Source organism: Pinus tabuliformis, chromosome 2_1 (genome assembly GCF_031772625.1).
Source record: "Pinus tabuliformis cultivar Carrire ecotype Pingquan chromosome 2_1, CPIR1, whole genome shotgun sequence".
In the NCBI taxonomy this organism is placed as follows: domain Eukaryota; kingdom Viridiplantae; phylum Streptophyta; class Pinopsida; order Pinales; family Pinaceae; genus Pinus; species Pinus tabuliformis.
Genome location: NC_142299.1, coordinates 316,022,588 through 316,042,111, shown reverse-complemented (window position 1 = coordinate 316,042,111; position 19,524 = coordinate 316,022,588). Strand labels below are relative to the sequence as shown.

The following is a 19,524-nucleotide window of genomic DNA, read 5'->3' as shown; positions in this document are numbered from 1 at the left end:
AGTCTTGAGATTTACCAAAGCGTGCGGAAATCCATTATCCATATAGTGTGTGCATTAGGTCAATGACCTGAATATCAACATGTCTATTCACTTTTTCTAAATGTTGTAAATGACCAGAATTATAGAAATATTCCTAAATGTGTACCAATATTTATAGGAACACTCCTTATACCTTAAGATTTTTTGTTGCAGCTTCAGATTTGGAAGTCTTGAGATTTACCAAAGCTTCAATTCTTGCTTCTTCTCGCTGATATCTGAAATTTACAGACAACTTGAATGCTCACAGATTTTGTTGTGAAAATTATAGATAACAAATGTTAGCAATATATTAATTTAGAAAAAACTTTGTCAGAGATAAAGGTCTTATCGCGTTTATCAATACATAACATTGTAGATTAGAGCTCATTTCAACTTTAAAAACTGGAAATTGAAAGAGAGAAAAAGAGAAAACATAAAGGAAATTGAAACAGAATTGTAATACGATCTTTTAAATGCATTAACACTAAGCTAATGATATGTTCTTTAAAAATGTTCCCATGAAAATCGTTCTCTATTAATGCAAGCAAGAGATATTTAATTACCACTACAAATTGCTTTGACATTTGTTGTGGCGGTCTTTAACACTACATCTAACCGGTAAAGTTTATGTTCAAAAACACTTTTTTACATTCCTGGTCTAACTAGAAATTTTTTTTTTTGTTAACCAAACTACAGAGAGCAATCTGCATGTAGAGGTTGAGTTCACAACAGGCAAACACTTCATGAAGAAAAGGGACAAAAAATGTCATAGCTTTGGGGGTGGAAAGCTTTGTCATGTTAAGCAAGGCAGAAGTTGACTCAATTCAAGATTTTAATCTCAAGCATGTCACATCCAAGGAGAGTGCCTTTGATCAGGTCCGTACATAAGGGAAGCCTATGTGTCAAAAGACTGTAATTGCGGGAATTTAAACAGATAGAAAAGCCTAGTAACTGAAACAATTGGTTCAACATTTAGTCATTCTATGTTTCTTCAATAACATAAACACTGGAGCATGGCAGATGACTCACAATGCTCACACCTTTTTAGAAGGTTGATTGAAGGGGATTTGGCTTACTTATTTGTTTTATATTTCATTGTATATTTAGCAAATTAAAACATAAATTATGGACTAAACAAGAACATGCCCGGGGATAGAAAATTCTTAGAAAAGGGTTGTCGGCATTCTAATCCAAAGAATTGGAAAGAATCCCAAAACTTGTCAAATTTAAATGTTGCAAGCATGCCAAATTCATTATCTGTCTTCAGTGCTTCAGAAATGTCTCAAACATCAGCTCTAGATCTTCTTCTTGTGCCTACATGCCTACTCTTGCAACTTTCAAAGGGGTCATGCCTTTCTAGCTGCTCAAAAAAATGATTTGTAAATATTATTTTTCTTAATGTTAGATATTAATTTACCAAATCCTCAACAAATGAATAGAAAGAATTTAATGATAAAATGGAAATTTCGAAAAACATCACAAATAAAGATATAATGCATTGAACTTACAAGCCACCCAAAAACTGGAACAAAATATCGATGGACATTATCACGACCAAATGCACACCAAGTGTAAGAAATATTATTTTCAGTGTCAACAATCTAGCACATTCAAAACTAATATTACAGGCAACTGCCATTTATGCCAAGTCTCCTTTCCTTGCACAACATAACATCTCAATCTAGTTGCAAGTTAAACATGAAAAAAATTGTGTAATTAAAAATTGAAAAACAGTTGGTTTTGAATACATAATGAATACAAAAATTGTAATATAGATTTCAGTTTTGACTTATGAGTTACCATTTCAAGTTTGTACAATACCCGAAATTTCCAGCATCTCCCCATTCAACTCTCTTCGTCTGCAATCTTCACTATCTGAGTTCCAAGTTCTAGAATAATTGCAATTTTTCTTTGAAATCGCTTCCTTCTAAAGCTCAGATAGAAACATTACAATGCCTAGGAATCAGACACAAGAAGCAGCCCACTTGAACAATTAAAGTGGCCCTTGAGGGGCAAACAACTGAACACGAGGACTTTCATTTGGTTAAGCTGTCGTGACAGCATGTACTTTTCTGTCAAAATCACCCAGAGATTTGCACATGGCTCCAATTGCTTATTCATGGCTCAAGAAATTTAACTTTAGTGGTTGCCTTAACATACAACCATCTTCACTGCTGAGCTTTAACCCCACTTGCAAAAGCTTAAAATTACCCCACTTGCAAAAGCTTAAAATTAGAAGCTCAGACAAAGATGGATATTGCAATTTCAAGCAAAAACATGAAATGGCTATTCATACATCACTGTATAAATTAAAGCGCTGATTCCTTACCAGTGCTTATTGCACAATAATTAAATAATAGAGGCCAATATAAAGGGAATGGAACTCAATCCGCAAGCAAGGTTCCACAGTTCAATCAACCATTTAATACCAACACTCTAATGCCTTCTTATCAGTTCAATGGATTGGTATAAGCACCAACTGGAAATCTGATCAAACTCAGCCATGTAGCAAATGAGTAGACAAAATCAGTTTAGAGATTTCCCAAAATCCTCCATTCAAAGTCGCATCTTTGGTGGCTTTCTGGTACCAATCAGCTTGTTATAGAAACCCTCAGCTCCAAGAAATCAGCAACGAATCTATTGGGTTTCGTTTGTGAATATAAAGATGCATCATTCCTAAATGTGTACCAATATTTATAGGCACACTCCTTATACCTTAAGATTTTTTGTTGCAGCTTCAGATTTGGAAGTCTTGAGATTTACCAAAGCGTGCGGAAATCCATTATCCATATAGTGTGTGCATTAGGTCAATGACCTGAATATCAACATGTCTATTCACTTTTTCTAAATGTTGTAAATGACCAGAATTATAGAAATATTCCTAAATGTGTACCAATATTTATAGGCACACTCCTTATACCTTAAGATTTTTTGTTGCAGCTTCAGATTTGGAAGTCTTGAGATTTACCAAAGCTTCAATTCTTGCTTCTTCTCGCTGATATCTGAAATTTACAGACAACTTGAATGCTCACAGATTTTGTTGTGAAAATTATAGATAACAAATGTTAGCAATCTATTAATTTAGAAAAAACTTTGTCAGAGATAAAGGTCTTATCGCGTTTATCAATACATAACATTGTAGATTAGAGCTCATTTCAACTTTAAAAACTGGAAATTGAAAGAGAGAAAAAGAGAAAACATAAAGGAAATTGAAACAGAATTGTAATACGATCTTTTAAATGCATTAACACTAAGCTAATGATATGTTCTTTAAAAATGCGCCCATGAAAATCGTTCTCTATTAACGCAAGCAAGAGATATTTAATTACCACTACAAATTGCTTTGACATTTGTTGTGGTGGTCTTTAACACTACATCTAACTGGTAAAGTTTATGTTCAAAAACACTTTTTTACATTCCTGGTCTAAGTAGAAAATTGTTTTTTGTTAACCAAACTACAGAGAGCAATCTGCATGTAGAGGTTGAGTTCACAACAGGCAAACACTTCATGAAGAAAAGGGACAAAAAATATCATAGCTTTGGGGGTGGAAAGCTTTGTCATGTTAAGCAAGGCAGAAGTTGACTCAATTCAAGATTTTAATCTCAAGCATGTCACATCCAAGGAGAGTGCCTTTGATCAGGTCCGTACAGAAGGGAAGCCTATGTGTCAAAAGACTGTAATTGCAGGAATTTAAACAGATAGAAAAGCCTAGTAACTGAAACAATTGGTTCAACATTTAGTCATTCTATGTTTCTTCAATAACATAAACACTGGAGCATGGCAGATGACTCACAATGCTCACACCTTTTTAGAAGGTTGATTGAAGGGGATTTGGCTTACTTATTTGTTTTATATTTCATTGTATATTTAGCAAATTAAAACATAAATTATGGACTAAACAAGAACATGCCCGGGGATAGAAAATTCTTAGAAAAGGGTTGTCGGCATTCTAATCCAAAGAATTGGAAAGAATCCCAAAACTTGTCAAATTTAAATGTTGCAAGCATGCCAAATTTATTATCTGTCTTCAGTGCTTCAGAAATGTCTCAAACATCAGCTCTAGATCTTCTTCTTGTGCCTACGTGCCTACTCTTGCAACTTTCAAAGGGGTCATGCCTTTCCAGCTGCTCAAAAAAATGATTTGTAAATCTTATTTTTCTTAATGTTAGATATTAATTTACCAAATCCTCAACAAATGAATAGAAAGAATTTAATGATAAAATGGAAATTTCGAAAAACATCACAAATAAAGATATAATGCATTGAACTTACAAGCCACCAAAAAACTGGAACAAAATATCGATGGACATTATCACGACCAAATGCACACCAAGTGTAAGAAATATTATTTTCAGTGTCAACAATCTAGCACATTCAAAACTAATATTACAGGCAACTGCCATTTATGCCAAGTCTCCTTTCCTTGCACAGCATAACATCTCAATCTAGTTGCAAGTTAAACATGAAAAAAATTGTGTAATTAAAAATTGAAAAACAGTTGGTTTTGAATACATAATGAATACAAAAATTGTAATATAGATTTCAGTTTTGACTTATGAGTTACCATTTCAAGTTTGTACAATACCCGAAATTTCCAGCATCTCCCCATTCAACTCTCTTCGTCTGCAATCTTCACTATCTGAGTTCCAAGTTCTAGAATAATTGCAATTTTTCTTTGAAATTGCTTTCTTCTAAAGCTCAGATAGAAACATTACAATGCCTAGGAATCAGACACAAGAAGCAACCCACTTGAACAATTAAAGTGGCCCTTGAGGGGCAAACAACTGAACACGAGGACTTTCATTTGGTTAAGCTGTCGTGACAGCGCGTACTTTTCTGTCAAAATCACCCAGAGATTTGCACATGGCTCCAATTGCTTATTCATGGCTCCAGAAATTTAACTTTAGTGGTTGCCTTAACATACAACCATCTTCACTGCTAAGGTTTAACCCCACTTTCAAAAGCTTAAAATTAGAAGCTCAGACAAAGATGGATATTGCAATTTCAAGCAAAAACATGAAATGGCTATTCATACATCACTGTATAAATTAAAGCGCTAATTCCTTACCAGTGCTTATTGCACAATAATTAAATAATAGAGGCCAATATAAAGGGAATGGAACTCAATCCTTACCAGTGCTTATTGCACAATAATTAAATAATAGAGGCCAATATAAAGGGAATGGAACTCAATCCGCAAGCAAGGTTCCACAGTTCAATCAACCATTTAATACCAACACTCTAATGTCTTTTTATCAATTCAATGGATTGGTATAAGCACCAACTGGAAATCTGATCAAACTCAGCCATGTAGCAAATGAGTAGACAAAATCAGTTTAGAGATTTCCCAAAATCCTCCATTCAAAGTCGCATCTTTGGTGGCTTTCTGGTACCAATCAGCTTGTTATAGAAACCCTCAGCTCCAGGAAATCAGCAACGAATCTATTGGGTTTCGTTTGTGAATATACAGATGCATCATCAATAGATAAGAATAAAAATCACAATCTAAATATGAAGCCCCATATGACCATTTTATTCAGGGATAGTTCCATCACTGCCATGAAAAACCTGGCCACACAATTAGCTTGCTTTTCTATTGTTACACTCGTCAAGTTGTGTACCACAACCATAAAAGGAAAGGTCTTTATAATATTCCACTACAAGAAAACTAACTTGACCGATTCTAGATCAATTTGAAATGGCCAAGATCTCTGCAGATATTTGGACTGGCAACCAACCTAGCTTGAAAACAGGTTGCACAAAGCCGTAAAAAATAAGCTATCATAAATAGAGTTATTACATGCACAAGGTGCTTAAAACCCTCCGCCTCACATCCCTTTACAAGGAGGATGCACAAATTGCAATATTATTTGATTGTGAATTACACCAGGGAATTCCTAGTATGAAGAACTTGATTGCTACATCTTAACAGCACATATTTTACAACAGAGACACTGAACTTGCTTGCTGCAACCTTACCAGCACATAATCTGCAACTGAAACACCGATATCTTAAAGAATTCCCCCAGAGCTCTTGACAGTGAAGTGCTTTGAAAGTTTGAAGTTTGAACATTAGCCACCATATCATGTGATTCTTGATTATTATTTGCATGGTTAGAACTGTCAAATAATATTCCTTTGAGGTCCCAATTGCATTAGAAGGAAGTCCAACTAAAGCATGCCGCTGAATATCTAAAGTCATACAGGCAGATACAATGTACAAGCATCATAGAGCAACTCAATATAAATACAATGAGAAAAGGAACCCTCTCTTCTGAAGAACCACATCATATCTTCCATGACTAAGCAGCCATGAAATATGTAAAAATAAAAACCATAGCCATCCCTGTTAAACTGATTCTGACAATGCTTCAGAGGAAGCTACAGTTTGCTCATGATGATCAGAATGATATCTGGAGCTACCTTGTTCACATTTCCCCAAAACCTGCACAGTTGACGTGAAATCCTTCATAACCCACGGATGCCTTGCAACAACCTCTAAGCTCATCCTTTTCTTCGGATCTGTGAAATCCAATAGTGGCAGCTCTAAGCTCATCCTTTTCTTCGGATCTGTGAAATCCAATAGTGGCAGCTTGATTATTATGGTGAATTTCAAAATTTGCAGCAATGCAACTCTTAAAATTAAAATCTGCTCTGTAAAACATTCAATTGAGAAAAGTCACTTACCCTTGCAAAGAAGACCTTCGAGTAAGTTTGCAAGTGTTGGATTCATATCCTCTGGAAGTACAAGTGGATCATGAACAATCTAAGCCACCACTAGTAACAACAAAATAAGTATTTCCCTCCATCCGGCCTGTTTGAAAAGTCAAAAGCAGCAGAGATTCATTTACCTTGTCATATGTGCCTTGCAAGGAGTCACCAATGAAGGGATAAGAACCTAACACCATACCAGCATTTATCAAGCGACCATACCAGCATAATTACAAGGGTCTCATACTTTTTGGCCCTCTTGAACCGTTGAAGTTCTAGTTGAAATGGGGTATCAATATTTATGAAGAAAATTATGAAATAGCAAAAGTAAAAATAGTCTCTCGGGGCAGAAATTAGAAGTCCCAACTCCGGATCCTATACCAATTTTTTAGCATGAATATTTCTGCATGTTCATAATAAGTTCTGGTTAAAGCCGGCCGATATTTTAGCATGAATATTTCTTGAAAAAATGATGTGATTGCATTTGCATTAATTTCAAGTTTTTAACAGATAGACATAAATATTAAAATCAAGGAAAAACGGTTCCAATTTCCTGTAGTAAAAAAACACCCAATTTCCACTGTTATTCTTCGAAGTCCAAGAGCGAAAATATTTGCTTGATATGCTCCTGGAGATTTCTATAATACAACATAAACCATCTCAGCTTCACCTCTTACCGAACACAACTACTGAATGTTAACTCCATCCAGACATTGTCTTCAGGTACCAATACCAAATAACAATTCTTCTGTATGACATTTTCCAATGATACAAACTGCTGTTGAATTTAAGCCCATCTTGAATTCATAATTCAATCAACCCACAACATAAATAAAGCAAAGAATAAGAATCCCTGAAAGCCATAGGAATCCTAACTGACTCACAATAACACCAAGCTTCCAATCCCATACAGAATGTCAACTCCATCCAGACATTGTCTTCTGGTACCAATACCAAATAACAATTCTTCTGTATGACATTTTCCAATGATACAAACTGCTGTTGAATTTAAGTCCATCTTCAATTCATAACTCAATCAACCCACAATATAAATAAAGAAAAGAATAAGAATCTCAACTCAATCAACCCACAATATAAATAAAGAAAAGAATAAGAATCCCAGAAAGCCATAGGAATCCTAACTGACTCACAATAACACCAAGCTTCCAATCCCATTCTTAAATTATCCACACAGAAAACAACTGCGTACGCGTTCCTAATACCAACCTCTATCCGTCCTCATGCTACCAATATCAACACCAAACACCGGCTGATCATCATGACACCTTGCGAACGGCAGCCCTTCAATTTCAGGCGTTATCCACACATGACACAACTGACTTCATTGGACAAACTCCCACATTTTAGCAATGAAGGAAGAAAGGGAAAAAAAAATCCCCGAATTTAACAGAGAACGGTAAAGCCTGTGCACTCCACTAACATCATACTCCGCATGCTCTACCCGTGTCGCCTGATATCTCATCAAACACATATACATTACATCTGAGATTAATTGGTTACTGTACCCGCCTGATAATTCCTATTCCCCATTATCAGCGATATAAGATTCGGGCACAACCTTGAAATACCCGTTGGGCATGTCCTGAATCAAACAACCAGAAGGCAACCTCCTGCATTTCATAAATCCCGCAGGCGAATTATCTCGAAGGCCATCAACAGATACATCTACCACTGCTCATACGCCCTCAGCGTGCTGTTTGCAGAATCGAAGAAAGTAAACCTCTCGATCAGGAACCAACGGTGAAAGCACTTGCAATTCTGCATACATCTGCAAGTCACAGAAAACTGCATCTTCTGCAAGTCACAGAAAACTGCATCTTAGTAATCAGAAAGTAAAACAAAATGGTAATTGAAAAAAAAAAAATACAAGCTTACCAGTTGCAGTGCACCGTTCCTTGTCCCGCCCATTCCGCTCCATATTACATCGACTGTGGCTGCCCTGGATATCATGCAGGGTAACATTTCCTTATACCTATTCGCCATTAGAAACATGGGAATACAGGTAACCTGAAGAGTGCATGCTGGCCAGATGTGATGCGCTGCGAGATGTGATGCGTTGCAAGGAGAATGAATCGGTCACATTACATAGTGGCACACAGATCGGACTTACAATGTGCAACCGCCTATAATGATCGGACGGAAGAGATTTTTTTAATCGTCTAACACAATGGATCAACGGCTCAAGGCATTACACAGTGGCATCCAGGGAAGTTAATCCCAAAGGGAAACGCCTTACGCGTAATAAATATTTTAAACATTATAAACTGAGGTTTGTCTAAAAATATTTTAAACATTATAAACTGAGGTTTGTCTAAATATAGACTCAAATAATAAATACCAGAAATTTCATCCCCTACCGTCATTCTTTTCCATGCTCTGTCGACCTATGTTTAACCTTTTTCCAAGCTCTGTCGACCCATGTTTAACCTTGTTCAACTGTTGTCCTTCACTACAAGGCAACGCACCAAAATGACTATCACCAATATATTTTGCTTCAATAATGTCCAGAGCATATGTATATTAATTGATCAATATAAATGTTCAACCGTCTCCAAAGTAGTTGCTTCAGCAGTACTGTCCATAAAAGAAAAGTAGTAGTTACAGTATTTTTATCTTGATTAAAGGCCGTTACTGTCATGATTATCATTAACGTTGGTTGAGCAGTGTCCAGAGGAACGACGAACGACGGAGTAGTAACAGTTGTTACTGCATCTCTAATAATGATGTCGTAGACACCCACCTTTTCATCGAAGTAGTTGGCAACGCAAGCGCAAGAAAAGGAAAGTGTTATCAAGAAGATTATTTATGTTTTTAAACCTATTTGTGTATTATTTTATAGCAGAAAAATAAATTGGAAGTGTAAATAAATTGAGAAAATTTAGAAGTAGTTGATTGTAAATAAATTCAAAATTAAAGTTATATTTTTTTTTATGTTATCTTGTTAAGTGAAACGGGGATGCACTTATAGAATCAATTGCTATTGTGCGAGTTACAAGATATTAAAAAAAATGACTAAATAGAAGATGCGAGATGGCCTAAGGTTCTCTTTAATGACATTGTGAAAAGTAAAGAAAATTTGGACGTCGTAAAATAACAAATAGTTTGGTAAATAGAGTTTTTTCTTGAACATATGTCCGATAAACAATAAAGAAATAAAAACTTTGTTATGGATAAGTTCCACAAGTATACCTGGGACAAGGAGCTAGGAAGAAAGAAAAAGTACTATATTGAAGAATTTAATCTTATTCATAATCATCAACAAAAATCGTACATAGAAACAATATTTCTTAGAGAGCCAAAATTCTTATTACTCAGTTAAGTATTAATTCTCATCAACTTCATTGTGAAAGAAAGAAAAAAATATGACAAGGAAGAATATATTTTTTACTCAGCATGAAAAATAAAAACAAAAAACATTTCATTTTAAAAAATAAGTATTCAAAAAAACAAATAAAACTATGCCAATATTATAACAACTAACTCTTTTTACTTAATTATTATTAAAATCCTTTAATTTACATTTATATTAACTTATTATAAATCGATTTATACATATCCAAAATTTCCTCAAAACAAACCGGCCTAAAATAAATTTTACCAAAATTTTCATAAATATAATTAGGCCGATAGGCCTTCCTTTGAAAGGGACCTTTCGTCGTCCTTTTCATTCTGATGCTGACACCTGGCGAACTGACAATTAGCTTCGTCTTCGTTCAAGCTTTATTCTCATCTGACACCTGGCGGAGTGGGCATTTTTTCCGTATTCGTTCAGGAAACGACTTAGCGGGTTTTTACGACACCATTACCTGCATATCGGGCTCAGGGGCGGAGGTATTCATGGATGCCGCCTCACTGAGTGAGCCTACATCACGAACAAGCCGAAACCTCGAAGTTCTGGACTGGTGAGCCCTATCGCCCCTCGCAAGACGGAGAATCATACTAAGGGGGCATTCGGTGGGACATTTTCTTCTGCTAAGAATGGGCGCGCAGGGGTTGCAGTTATCCCATAAATTTTCTGATTATGACAGGGGTTTCCAGAGGGAGACGATCGTACCAGCTGAAATTGATCACCAAGAAACACAATACGAAGACGAAGACGGAGAAGAAGGCGTAGACGAAATCAAAGAAGAGAATTACAGCAAGAAAAGAAAGGAGAAAAAAGAAATTCAAAAAGATGTGCAGCAGAAATCGAAATATCCCGATGGAATGAAAAGCCCTCTCTCGCGGAGAACACGGCAGTCTTTTCGTTTCTGCAGGCGGTGAGGCGGTGGTGACCTCTGGAAGCTTGAAGATCCCAGACGATGGCGGTGATGGCACATGATTACAACGTGAAATAATTATTCTTACACGGAGAACACGGAAGTCCTCTCGTGGCCCGCCCGACGAAGGCAGTTGTAGTGAGACGGCAGGTCGATCATCGTCTTCCGGTGAGATCGCCGGAGCAACATCTTCTTACAGGAGACAGGTTCGACTCCTGCCGCCTCGTCATCCTACGAGTTTGAGGAAAATGTGTTCATTTCTTTCTAGCCACATCAGTTTTCGAAGGGGCTTAGATAGCAAGATCCCTGAATCAGGCGGCCTGGACAGCAGGACGAAAGGAGCAAGTAGCTCTTGGGCCTATAACGCGGAAGTTGACACTGAAGCCGAGAATTCATCTTCAAATTCAGAAGGAAACTCAAGTTACAGCGCATTGAATCCATCTTGCAGGGAGGCAGGTGAAAACAGACAAATAAAATAATTGTTAATCTTGTTTCTTTGTCTACTGGAGTTTTGGCATATATATAGCTTTTAGCTTCTCTATATTATTCTCCATGTCCATTTTGACAGTTCAGCTGCTCAGACTTTATTGTTTTGTGAGAATCTTTCTTTATGCATTCTAATAATCCCCAAACATGTACTTAGGTTGGTTTCAGGCCTATTGATCTCCATGTCCATTTCAACTCAGCCACTCAAAGTTCATTGTTTAGTCAGAATCTTTCTTTATGCGTTCTGATAATTCCCAAAGTTGTACTTAGGTTTGTTTTAGGCCTATTGATCTACGTATCCATTTTCAGTTCAGAAGATGGAGAATGTATGTAATGGACATGAAAAAGGAAATTAAAACCATTCTTCTATGTAATATTTTGATTTTGATTTTGAGCTGGTGAAACTCAGGGCACAAACACTACACCATGCTTTCCTCTTAAATGGTAGGATTTGATGACTTTCAAGGCTACTTGTATTGCAAAGCTGAATCTCTGACATCAAGTGTCTTGTTTGACATCTTTAAATGCAGAGGAGGGTCATGGAATACTGGAGGGCAGTGTCATAAGGAAACTCGGGCAGAGGTAAATTCTACTTGGTTTCAAAGGGAGCTAGTAAGTAATCAAATCATGTCTGAAGCAATCAAACAACTCAGTGGCAAGAAGAATGCTCAGTTATTGAACATAACATACTTAACAGAATTCAGGAAGGATGGTCATCCCTCATTGTATTATTTAGGGGAAGGACAAGGAACAGCTCCGATGTACAGGCAAGATTGCAGCCATTGGTGTCTACCTGGGGTGCCAGACACCTGGAATCATCTTCTTTACGCCTACCTGCTTGCAAATGGGTATGCAACAGATAGAAGCACAGGGGTCAGCAAGGGATAGCATCAACAAGTAATCTACTTCTCTGGATGTTGTAAAATTTGTTTCCTCGGTGCCATTTCCTGCAAAATGGGAGGTGGATTGTTGAATTGGTTGATACATAAACAGCAGGAAGACCTGCTGAAAAGAAGAGTTTATTATATGTTCTTAGCATATACCCCCTGAACCAGGGCTGAGATGGTATTTTTTTGGAGAAATTAATAAGTTGCCGGAATGGTAGAATGGGAAACCATGACCTTTCTGTCAGTAGAACATCATGGCCCATAGTGCAATCTATGCTTAAAGTTGGGTCGCATTCTCATAAATCATGCGTTGTATGTATCATAGCTCGAGAGCATGTGCTTATGAAGCAGGAACCTTTTTCTTTTGTTGCCACTCATGGCTTTTGCCTGTTGCAACCTCTTGTATCTCATAAATAAATTAGCTGTTTTTGTATGATATGCATTCTATTTTGAGAATAGCTGGAGTCTGGACACAGCGGGTTGTTTAACAGTATGTTCTTGCATCATGCCTTCAGATGAAGTCTGTTGAAGTCTGTTGTCCACTGCTCTTAATTGAATGGTAAGTTGGTATTGATCAAGTTACAATTCTTGTTTCTATTCTTGTTTCTGAAAAAAGCTTGAATTCCAAACTAGAAACATATCCAAGTATCCAAATTTGTATAACAAACTTAGGATGTGTAAACACTTGAGCTGTGCATATTACATAAACTTGTTAGGTTGCTATCTATATATAACTCCCAGTTCAATGTAAGGACCTCCAACCAATTATATTTGATCAATCAATTAACACTGAGAAATGAATTTCCATATAATTGATAATACTCTTAGTGTTGGACACCAGATACTGAAGTGCAGAGATGGACCTGAGGGTATGTTAAGGGTTAACTGAATCTGAGCAATTGAAATGTGCCATTCAATATACTTAAAATGGATATGCAATAGGTTTTTGGCTGAAATAATTTTAGTCTCATGCCTTGTGGATGTTTTCTTTGTGGTTGTTATTAATGTAGTTTATTATAATAAGATATTCAATAATGCACAAAACTTGGCGGGCAAAATTTATTGCACATCTCACGCTCTGTATCTCTGTGTTTTCTCGAAGAGATGAATATATAATAAAGAAATAAGAGAATCACGATTAGGGTCTCTTGTTATCACCTGTATGGTCTGAGTCCACAGTTCTCCCCACTACTCGAAGTATATCTATGGATAATATGGGCTATTCTCTTAGTAGTGCCATCTCTAATATGTGTCCTATTGATTTGCTTATACTCACCTTGGTCGTCCATCAAATACAGGACCCAATAATGAGAACACTAGTGAAACTAAGCTCTATAACAGGGTATGTGTTGTAATATAAACCAAGCTGGAGTTCATAGAGCTTACTGGTTACTCGGGTAAAGTAAGGATAGGTGATTAGTGCCCATTGAGTACATGCTATACCATTGCTTCCTTCTATTCCCTATGTGATAGGTCATACATGAATCATGGCCCGCAAGTGGTCAATTAGGGCATATAGGATACCAACTACGTATCATATTTCATATCCAGTTACAGTTGTCCGTTCAGGCCAAGGTTCCTAACCCTCAGCCTACAGGGATTGGCTACACGAAATTTCTTTTTCAAGATTGAGTTATCTTTATACATCTGTTACAGGTGTCGGTGACATCAATTTTACCACTTGAAAGCAAAAATAAGGTTACAGTTATGACGCAACATAGAAGAAGTGCATAGATTTTGCTATATAATCATATCCACAGGATGAGTTGTTTATTAGATGAAATTGTTCTGCATTCATGCTTCAACTTTCACCTTCAACATCCAGATGAAAGTCGTCCATATGACTAGGCCTATTTTATTGTAGATGAACGTTGCAGACTAGCCTGGCCATCAAAATAATAACGGGGTATATGGCGAGAGTAAATAGTCTACCATCACATCTCAATGAGCAGCAAATTTCTGCAATACTGCCGGTCAAAATGAAGCAGACTCGCATGTCCCTTAAATGTGTAATATGGATGGAGAACTTCTGGATCCTAGGAGGGGCTTGTGGGTTGTGTGCACTGATAACGTGGGATATATGATATGCTTGTAGGAAATGATCCATATAAATATTCCACTGATCATTGATGATCTCGCTTGATTGTTTGAACAGTATGATTCAATTTCATCTAGGGCAACTTATGACAGCTCTATTTTTATTATGCAATGCCGAATCTCGCTATTGTTTTGATGGCCAGTGGTAGTCTGCACCATATTTTACAATACGTGCGGTCAGATGCTCTGGCGAAACTTGTTATCTTGTCTGGAAAAGCATGAATGCAGAATAGTTTCCTCTGATTAATGACCCATTAGGTGAATGTAATGATCTGGCATAGTCTCTCTAACTCTTCTATAATGGGTCATGATCGTAATCTTATTTTTGATCTCCGATGGAAAACAAAGAGAGCTTTTCCTCGTCAGATTTTGATTTTGATCACATTGAAGATTGATCTGCCTGTGTATCTGAGGCCAGCTGTTCTTAACCACAGATTTCTACTATACACCCAGCCAAACCAGATGGATAATGAAGGAGACATGATTCTTGTAGGAGATGTGCCATGACAACAAGTACAGCGGCCCAATTTTCCACTGATCATTGTTGATAAAAACATTGATTATTTCAAAATTATTATTCAATTTCATGTTCCATGACATTTGGTCTATTTATTTGTATGTTATGATGTAATTGCAGGGGTTCTGTAGCATTATGTAGAAGGTTTTATTTACACTTCTGAAGAGGCTTGATGTTGCAGAGGCGTTATACTGGGCAACAACGTTGAACTCATTTCAGATTCTAATTTCCATGGTGCTATCTCTATGATTTTGTAAATGATTTGTTATAACTTCAGCCTCAATGATGAAGGCCATCCCAGGGCTTTGTTTTGCAGTTAGAAAGCTTCAAGAACAAGGTGCTTTGTGTAAAAATATCCTTGTTAAAGTAGTTCCAGTCTTTTCTAAACCGTTTTGATCAAGAAAAGGGATATAATCCCAGTTTTGTTTTTGTATCTCCTCCAAAAAAACTTTTATAAGTAGAAATGTTTGTGATCTCTAATGAAATTTAAAGAGAATAGTTGGCTGGAGCTTTATGTTTTTTTGATGCTTCAAGTCTTTGGATAATTTACGCTCATATATATATATATATGTGCTGAAGACATACTTGTGTTGACTTGTGTGTCCTTGTTGGCAGTTTCCTTTTGCAGTCTTTTGTGAACCTATACATTTATTGTTAGTTCAAAGGCACTGGAAAGGAAAACTTTCGGGCGTGAACTGATAAAGTTCTTGTCATGGAATTGTGACATGAGTTGCTGGTTGCTTTTGCACATTACTTGCTCATTGGCTAGCTGTTGTTTCTGTATTCAGGTTACAGTTCTCTTGTTACAATGCATCCTTTCTTTTCCCAGCAATAAATTTTGATGCACACATGGCTTTTTATGTCATGGAAATTGAATAAGAAACGTACCGAATTTGCAATATGGAATGACTCGATGAGTATGAAGATGACACGCAAATACCTACAAGGCAGCATTCACATCAAGAAAATTGTAGCTGAATAGAGAAATCACATAAGCAATAGGAACATGCCCATAACCCAATGTTGTGGAATTAGAAAATTTGCATTCTAAAGTTGCAGACGATGGGAGCATTCACATCAAGAAATTGTAGCTGAATAGAAAAATCGCATAAGCAACAGGAACATACCCATAACCCAATGTTGTGGAATGTAGAAAATTTGCATTTTAAAGTTGCAGATGGGAGAACTGAAAAACCTATCTTTCTGAAAGAAGTAAGCCTATAACCTAGCTTTGTGCTCTTCAAACGCTGACAAGCACAGCAAACTGAATTGCAGACTACAATAACCTGCAATAGGGAGTTGCATAACCAAAAGCCACAAAGAGGCATTCCCAGTCAGGGATCGCCTAGTGAAGCTTGCAAAGAAGCTTAACCAATTCATTCAGTATGGAAGGAAAATTTATGGTCTTTGGAGTTGTAACTTACAGATCTTGTCACTGATGTACACGAGTACCCAATAGGGGATTAACTTCGGGTTCTGAGTGAAACTTGAATTGTATTTAGGATGTCGAGTGCATAATCACTATAATACAAGGAAATAGGATATTATTATAACTGCTATATGTTTGTCCAATGATTCTTTAAAAGTGTTTGCCTGTAGATTTCCTCCTGCATTTGTGAACACAGCACAATGGGTATGCTAGCGGCAAAGTCTTATGGTATTTCGCTCTCTTTAAAAAGACTTCTATGAACGCTTTCTCATCCAATTGCACAAACCTATTTTTTGGTTCATCTATATAAATGATACTAAATGAATTTTATGAAAAGCAACTTACAATTAGTTAATGTTTTAGTTATAGTGTGAACCACCAATGTAAGTGATTTGTCTTAATATTTGCAAATCTAATTCCCCGCTTTTCAATTACCATGTAAAACACTGTAATTTACTTTTCCGCTGGTACACGCTGGTCATCGTGGTTAGTGCCTTCGTCACTACTGAGCTTTATATATGCTTGCCTATCTATATAGGTTTCCTCCTTTTACTAATCCTATCGGCCTCTCTTTGTACCTTTTGGGACAATTGCTAGTAAATACCAAATATCGGTAATTACATGAAAGTTCTAGAACGGGTTTTCACTTTCCCGACGATCTCGAGGAACGTGCAAAGAAAACTGAGTGGGTCCCACCGTTGTGGCAAAATGATGAGATTACATCTCAACGTGCCCGGTTGTCAATACCCGCTCCAAACGCTATTTTTAAAAATTTATTCCTCTGCCTCAATACTTTTTCGTTATTTATTAATTACTCTATTAATCCATTTTCCATTTTTCCTCTCTGTATGTGCGTTGGACGCCCAAAAATCTTGGCCGGCTTGGCTTTTCTGGCCGCCCATTTGGAAATCCATCGGATGGCCAAAAATTCAAACCAGTTAATAAGCAAATAAAAATAAATAAATAAACATCTAGATCTTGACCGTGTCAACAGCGGCCTAACCAGGGTTCGTGTCGGCAGACAGCGAGAATAGACCCCAACGACAACAGAGCCCAGGGAAACTCTAAATAACCGTGGGCTCAGGTACAGCGAAAACTGGAAACGTAAGGATGGAATTTGATGAATAAATTATTTATTATCGGTGATTTGATTTTCTTGTTAAATAAGATTTAAAAATTTTCATAAAACCAATGAGAAAATAAAAAACCTTGAAATTGACCAATAAATTTGTTTTGTTTTGAAATTCCAACCCGATTTCAATACCCAACCTCAAATAAATCGTACTGACCCTTCAATCCAATTAATCGTTTGATTCCAACCCTGTTTGCAGCTATTAAACATTTCAGTACCCAAGAACCAATAAATCGTCGAAGAGCCATAAAACCTTGGGCAGTGGAACCCTATCTAGCGAGTGATATCTGCAAAAAAAAAAAATATATTATACACAAAAATAAAGTTCACATTACAAAAAAAACAAGCGAAAAAGTGCGGAAGAATTAATACCACTAACAGTGGCTATATGTCACTGCAACTGTAAGTGACATAATAACAATTAAAGAAATAAAAAACCATTAAAATGGACATTGTTTCTTCCTGGGGTCGGCTGACTACGTCACGCACCGTGAATGGAAGGAACAGTCCATAAATTTGGCCGCCTGCGCTTGAAGATTCCCATGAATCCTTGTAGAATAATTTGCCGTGCCTTGTGAGATAATGCCAACTTCAACACTGTTTCGATATCGTCTAGACTCTGTCCCTCGCAACCGGCCTATAAAGCCATCTCCAACCCTACCAAATATATCATGTCCATTTGCATTTCCATTTTCCCAAATCTTTCCCTATTCCATCACTGTTTCTTTCCCTATTCCATCGCCATTTCCGTCTTCTTCGAATATAACATCCATTCATTTCCATTTCCAGTTATATTTACAGTGTTGATGATGGCCAAGAACATAGAGATAACCCTAATTGCAGCCCATGATATCAAGAACGGTGATATCAAGAACATAAGAGCCTACGCAGCGGCATGGATCACCAACGATCCCAACAACAACAACAGTAAGCAGAGAACGCCAGTAGACACAACCAACGGCAGCAACCCTATGTGGAACCACGTTATCACGTTTACTCTCGACAAAGCCGCCCTGAAGCAGGAAGGCCTCCTCATTCTGGAGATCGCAATATACACGGAAACTACCTCCGGGGAGGAGGAAATCGGGCGTATCAGCGTCCCCTTGATGGGATTTCTGCAGTCAGTCCGCTCCCAGTTTGGCGGCAAGCCCGTCAGTTGCCAGATCCGCAATCCATCTGGAGAGCCCGAAGGAAATCTGGACATGTCTGTGAAAATGGATTTTAGCGTCAAGAGGTTCCTTAAGAACTTGTCCAAGAAAAAGGGTGTACACGGGGCCTTGTTAGGTGCCCATTTGTTGGTCTTGGGAGCTCACGTTTAATAGTCACAGTCCACAATTCATTGATACTGTAGGGTTTGGATAGAATGGTTGGGGATATAGATATATTTCTGAATTTGTTTGGACTCTACAGGTAGACCAATCAGCCAAGGCCGAGTGTTTGTAATTTGTTTTGCCCAATAGGGCAACGCTAATTGGGCACGGCTAAGTGTAGGTTAATTGAAATTTGTGTGTTATATTTAATTCGATTATTGATTTTGGAAACCAGTAAGCCAAGTCTGAGTGTCTGTAATTTGTTTGGAACGATTGGGTATGGGTAAGTTTGGGTTAATTGAAATCTAATTGACTTCATTGCTGTCAATTTGATCTGATTTTATTTTAAAAAAATTGCTAAATTGATGATGGCTAAACTCTTTTTTTTTTTCAGAACGAAAAAAGCTTCGATATGTTATATGAGAAATATAAGAGTCCAAAATATAGATACATCAGAGATGGTCTAAAAAAGTCCGTAAGACAAAAATATCTTTATGCTCCTAAGATCTGCATGGATGATATAACAGACCATCAAAATAACTAAATACTACATATGTCCTATAACCAATCACGGATCACATAGTATAGAGAGGCAATATGAAAATACAAAATAGAAAAGCATATGCAGATGAGGCAAAACTATAGTTCATCAGAGA

General features: G+C 37.0%; 2 protein-coding genes and 1 long non-coding RNA gene across 6 annotated transcripts; 2 read left to right on the top strand and 1 right to left on the bottom strand.

Moving 5' to 3' along the window:
- Window positions 1-8,157: 8,157 nt before the first annotated feature.
- On the bottom strand, window positions 8,158-8,832 carry LOC149200122 (homeobox-leucine zipper protein ROC6-like). 2 transcript variants are annotated; one of them, XM_089402598.1, is made up of 2 exons: window positions 8,627-8,832; window positions 8,158-8,545 (listed from the first exon to the last, which is right to left on the bottom strand). In XM_089402598.1, the coding sequence occupies exons 1-2, from the start codon at window positions 8,741-8,743 to the stop codon at window positions 8,417-8,419; spliced, it is 246 nt and encodes an 81-aa protein (XP_089258724.1). In that variant the 5' UTR covers window positions 8,744-8,832; the 3' UTR covers window positions 8,158-8,416. The 2 variants fall into 2 exon arrangements, with proteins under 2 accessions (XP_089258724.1, XP_089258725.1); XM_089402599.1 differs by having other exon boundaries at window positions 8,158-8,519.
- Window positions 8,833-10,594: 1,762 nt separating this feature from the next.
- LOC149200121 (uncharacterized) lies at window positions 10,595-12,839 on the top strand. Of its 3 annotated transcripts, none has more exons than XR_016253336.1 (2): window positions 10,595-11,466; window positions 12,027-12,839. It is a non-coding gene; the product is annotated as an uncharacterized LOC149200121 (long non-coding RNA). The 3 variants fall into 2 exon arrangements; XR_016253337.1 differs by lacking the exon at window positions 12,027-12,839 and adding an exon at window positions 11,906-11,925.
- Window positions 12,840-18,367: 5,528 nt separating this feature from the next.
- Window positions 18,368-18,877, top strand: LOC149200120 (protein SRC2-like). Its single transcript, XM_089400855.1, has one exon. The coding sequence runs from the start codon at window positions 18,368-18,370 to the stop codon at window positions 18,875-18,877; it is 510 nt and encodes a 169-aa protein (XP_089256981.1).
- The last annotated feature ends 647 nt before the right edge of the window (window positions 18,878-19,524 follow it).

What these genes read in the sequence shown, in the direction of transcription:
- LOC149200120 (XM_089400855.1), top strand. Translation starts at nt 18,368, where the DNA reads ATGGCCAAGAACATAGAGATAACCCTAATTGCAGCCCATGATATCAAG.
- LOC149200122 (XM_089402598.1), bottom strand. Translation starts at nt 8,743, where the DNA reads ATGTTTCTAATGGCGAATAGGTATAAGGAAATGTTACCCTGCATGATA. An exon ending in GGAACGGTGCACTGCAACTG is followed by an intron (nt 8,546 to 8,626) that starts GTAAGCTTGTAT and finishes TGTGACTTGCAG; the next exon opens with AAGATGCAGTTTTCTGTGAC.